Genomic DNA, 4,775 nt, shown 5'->3' with positions numbered 1-4,775 from the left:
TTAATGGGTCGCGCGATGAATGCTAATAAATGCGGGGAAACCAATGGTAAAATACCGTTGTGCAATGGGCCAAGGTTATTTAAACGAGTAATATAAAAAATTAGATGTCAAAGGTAGTTTCTTGAAAAAAAAAATTAAGGTCACTTCATCACTTTCATAATAACTTGGTCTTTTCCTTTCGATTTCGTCGGTAAGACCTGAAAAGTGTACGTTCCTTAGAAAATAACTAAAATGATCATCATGGTACTCATAAGCTGCTAAGAAAAAAAACTGGGGCAGTTTTATTTGTGCTAATCAGGAAATGCGGAAGTAACCTTTATAAAAACAATATGATCACACTGAAGAGGGAGAACTGACCAGGCGCTGAATACCACAAGTTTTATACGAGGAGAAGAAGAAGTTTGGAGAACGGAAAAAGCACTTCCACTTCTGTCGTGAGTATTACATTGATTTGAAATCCTCATGATACCACAATGAATCATTATTCCCCTGCTTCGTCCCGGCAAAGTAGCAAGCTTTCACTCTTAAATCTTGAGAGGGGTAAGCGTATATAGCTGGAACAGAGTTACGCCGGAGACCACCGGCCCTCTCCCCGGGAGTCGTGGATTAGGCGGGAGGAGGGTACCGGGGTATGGTAGGTATGTTGGCTAGAGCATAATCACTGCCGGGCCCGTTTCCCTCTTCCATTGACGTCAGAGCGATGCCCCGTCTAGCGGACCTTTGTCGGTATATAAATGGGTACCGATCCAATGAGGTCTCAGTCTTGCAAAGGATAGCAGAAGAAGAAGAATGTAAAATTTGAGTGACTTAATTCATATAGTATATTTATTTAATTTATTTAATTTAATAATTTATTTATTCAGCCAATAAAATCAGCAAAATAGCTTTCAGTAGGCCGAAAAAATTAGTACTGTCAGTTTAGCTTATGCTGATATTAGACATCGGAAATCGTTGGAAGACTTGCAATAGTGTGTCAACAGGAAAGAAACATCAGGATGTCTACACCAACAGAACAAAGGCCAAAAATGCTGAAGAGCAAACCAACATTTTCAAGGTTCAAAACTCTGGCCACAAAAGTGTTTTCTTCCATAACCGTTGAGCCTCTCATGCTCCTGGACGGACTGGCGTTCTCCAATATGCACGTCTACATCGAGAACCTTCAAATGGACCGAGTTTGTCGAATGAGCGCTGGATATTCAGAGGAAGTGTGTCGCGACCTCAAAGCAGAGCCCGATGCCAGCGTGCAGGTCCAGCAAAAATACAGCGTCTTTGCTCTCTACAACGGTATCATCGCCGCTGTCCTGCCCCTATTCTTCATCTTGTTCATGGGAGCCTGGAGCGACAAGTACGGCAGAAAGGTGCCCTTGGTGGCCGTACAAATAGGCCACCTCCTTCATGCTGCCGGTTACCTTTTAGCATCATTCGTGCCATCATGGCCAGTGGAATTGTTGTTACTCGTCACCTTTCTCGATACACTAGGGGGCGGCACCGTTTCATTTCTGACAGCAGCTAATTCTTACGTCGGGGATGTCACGTCGGAGGAGTCACGTACATCGAGAGTCGGACTGGCCAACAGCATCTGGTTCCTGGGTGGCCCTGCCGGGACTCTGCTCGGGACCTACATCTACAACCAGGGCGGCTACGTTCCCCTCTTCGCGACCTCCCTGGTGTTTTCCCTCATCGCTGTCATTTACATCATCGTCATCCTCCCGGAGAGTCATGGACCTTTTGCCAAAAAGACTGGAAGCGAGAGTTCTCAGAAAACTGTCTTGAGCATGAGGGACAGCATTGCGGTAGTTTATGGTCTGGAATCAAATGCATCGAAAGCCGCTAATCAGAGTCAACAAGAAATTACCGTCAGAACTATGATCAAGGACTTCTTTAATCCCCGGCGCATCCTTGACAGTTTCAAGTCAACCTTGAGGAAACGAGAGGGAAATACTAGGGCGCTTATCCTTCTACTCATCTTCACCAGCCTTCTAAGACGCCTCACGAGATGTAAGTCCTATCTCTTCACTCGATTTGAAGATTATCTCTTTAATATTGCATCTTCCATGGAGATTAAAATAAGAGAACACGTTTAATGCAATGACCATATAATACTTTATACTTTTGAGGATGTAGGACAATATCGCCAAAAATAGATGACTGATCAAGTATTGTTCTTGTCAACAGCTCCTTACGTGTTTGCCTTTACACGTCACGTCTTGGGTTGGGAAGCCACCGATTACAGCCTCTGGGTCACTTACAAAAACCTCATGGCTACCACCGGTAAGAATTCTTTTTTTCTTTAAAGCTAAAATGAAATCATTGGACAAACAAATTAGAAGCGAATCAAGATGAATATTTACAAAGAACAAATTTTTTTTTTCGGAATTTACAGCAGGCGGTACCGATAAACAATGATACCTGATTAGAAAGATAGATTAAAATCTCTCCGAGAAATAAAAGAAAAATTCGGAAATGTAAAAAGATGGCGCTGCAACAGACGCCAATAAAAATAGGACATGAGAGGCCGAACATTCAGAGTATCTACTCATGATAAAGCTAATTCATTATACTCATCATTTTCAGGATCCCTGGTGGCGGTGCCTCTTCTCAGCGGATACTTCGGCGTCTCAGACAATATTCTGGCCATAGTCGGAGCCTTGTCGGGAGTCTTGGAATACAGCATCTATGGTTGCATCTCTGAAACGCAGAGATTCCTAATATGGCTCGGTAAGCTTGATCTTAGCTCAAGTTCACAATATTATCAATATTTTCAGGATAATTAACGAGTATCAAGTGACCTTCAATGTGACTTCAAATTTCCAAAATGTTTTGTATGAAATCATGCTCACTTGAACACTTCTTCTTGACAGCTCCCGTTGCCGCACTGCTTCTCAATTCCTGCACCATCGCTCAGAGAGCCATGCTGACCAAGTTTGTCACCAATGATGAAATAGGTAATTTTGCGTATATCAACTTTTTCTTTTTTTACTTGGAAATAAAAGCTCCAATTAAACATGAATTCATTCGAAGACATCCAATTTTAAAAATGCTAGTATAGCAGTCAACGTATTTCTTTTCTTTCTTATTGGCTTACTTTAAAAAATGCCAGTAGCAGTCATCAATGTATTTGTTTTCTTTCCTAAATCAGGTAAAGTATCTGCTGTGCTGGGTGCCCTGGATGGCATGATGCCCATGATGAACTACGGAGTGTACACGGCCGTGTATCATGCAACCGTCGGCGACTTCCCCGCCGCTCACTTCCTCCTGGGAGCAGCGTTCAGCGTCCTCATGATAGCTCTGTTCAGGTGAGCATCACGTAGTCCGGGTTATCATCACTCACTGCTTTTGATATACATTCTTAACCCTTCGAGTATTAGAAGTGAAACGAGAAGCTTTCTTAAAAGATGTAGTCGTATTTAATAGACGTTCACAAACCTTTTCTCTAAGTCTGTCGCTTTTTCATTTCCAGCCTCATCATCGCCGGAAATAAAACCCGTGAATATGACATCGAAGGAGCCAAGCCGAAGGAGGTCACAAAGCCCGTCAAGGATAAGACCCTCGTGTTCAGAACAGACTCTCGGTGGCTGGCGTCTGAGTCACTGGCTTTGGAAATAATGCCCTACCAAGGAATGACTTCCTCCTACCTGCCCAGTTTTGCAGAGCAGCATCAAGGGCAGGGAGAAGGACCCGCACTGGCAACAACTCAAACCTCATTTACTGCATCTCTCAAGGCAAAGTTCATGCAAGGTCTAAAACGCTCTCTGAAGAAAGCTTTCGGGAGGAAGGCACTTAGCAACGTATCAAACACCAACGTTGTTGATCCACTGCCAAGCATTTCCAAGCTTTCCATCGACATAAACGAGCTTTCCACTGGAACGGCGATTCCTGATCTGTCCGAAGGCACTGGTAAACTGGATTCCATGACGTCTGCTGGCAACTAAAATTGTGGTAAAGGTCATGGAAACATTTGAATATCTAAACGACTCGATCCCCGTCTGTCTAGAGCGCATACTATACTTAACCTACCTCAGACTGATCTTTTACTGTGATATGAAGCTCGTAGATGTAGCTGGTATTTTCTGGAAGAAAAATTTATACGACAAAACTGAGTGAGAATCTAGTCGCATTATTTTTTGCCATAGCAGATTGGTATCGGTTATAAAGTCGGAAACGATGGCTGTGATATATTAAACATCTTAAATTATTGATGATAGTTTTTTTGTTACCTCGACTGTGATCAAAATTAAATAAACCTGAATATGAATACTACGTAAAATAATGTTAATTTGCATATTAACGTTTATGAAAGTAGGGATATCCACATGCAAGCACAAAATCCCGTATGCATGCATGCATTGACCATAACTGTATCAATTTTCTTTGAATTATTATAAACGAGCTTGACGGCGCGCTATACTGCACTGAAACCCGGAGCTGCCCTTCTCGATCCCCTACTTAACCCGCCCCGCCCAGGTCGGACAAACAGGTTTACAATAGGAAGATGAATGTGTCATGTCTCCCTTATCTTCCCTATCCCCTACCCGTGGCTGACAAACAAGAAATATCTACTCGGACCTTATCATTATTAATTAAATTAGTTAATTTGGTATGAATTATGTACATAACAATGCATATCTAGGAGCATTTGAGGTTCATTACTCACGTATGAAATCGCTTCCAACTTCATAAGGAAGGAATTGGCCATGTCAGCAATCTGCGACAAATTTAACAGTGATTTTAAGTGCCCTACTGAAGCGGGTTCAGCGGGTTACTTCAATTAGTAA

The 4,775-nt window shown here is 42.5% G+C and overlaps 1 protein-coding gene across 1 annotated transcript; it reads left to right on the top strand.

The window, feature by feature from the left end:
- The first annotated feature begins 562 nt into the window (after positions 1 to 562).
- Positions 563 to 4,181, top strand: LOC135205467 (probable peptidoglycan muropeptide transporter SLC46). Its single transcript, XM_064236131.1, has 6 exons — positions 563 to 1,998; positions 2,176 to 2,271; positions 2,575 to 2,718; positions 2,862 to 2,945; positions 3,140 to 3,296; positions 3,461 to 4,181. The coding sequence occupies exons 1-6, from the start codon at positions 996 to 998 to the stop codon at positions 3,930 to 3,932; spliced, it is 1,956 nt and encodes a 651-aa protein (XP_064092201.1). The 5' UTR covers positions 563 to 995; the 3' UTR covers positions 3,933 to 4,181.
- The last annotated feature ends 594 nt before the right edge of the window (positions 4,182 to 4,775 follow it).

The sequence above is a fragment of the Macrobrachium nipponense genome, chromosome 11, assembly GCF_015104395.2.
Source record: "Macrobrachium nipponense isolate FS-2020 chromosome 11, ASM1510439v2, whole genome shotgun sequence".
Lineage (NCBI taxonomy): Eukaryota > Metazoa > Arthropoda > Malacostraca > Decapoda > Palaemonidae > Macrobrachium > Macrobrachium nipponense.
This window is presented reverse-complemented; position numbering and strand designations above follow the sequence as displayed.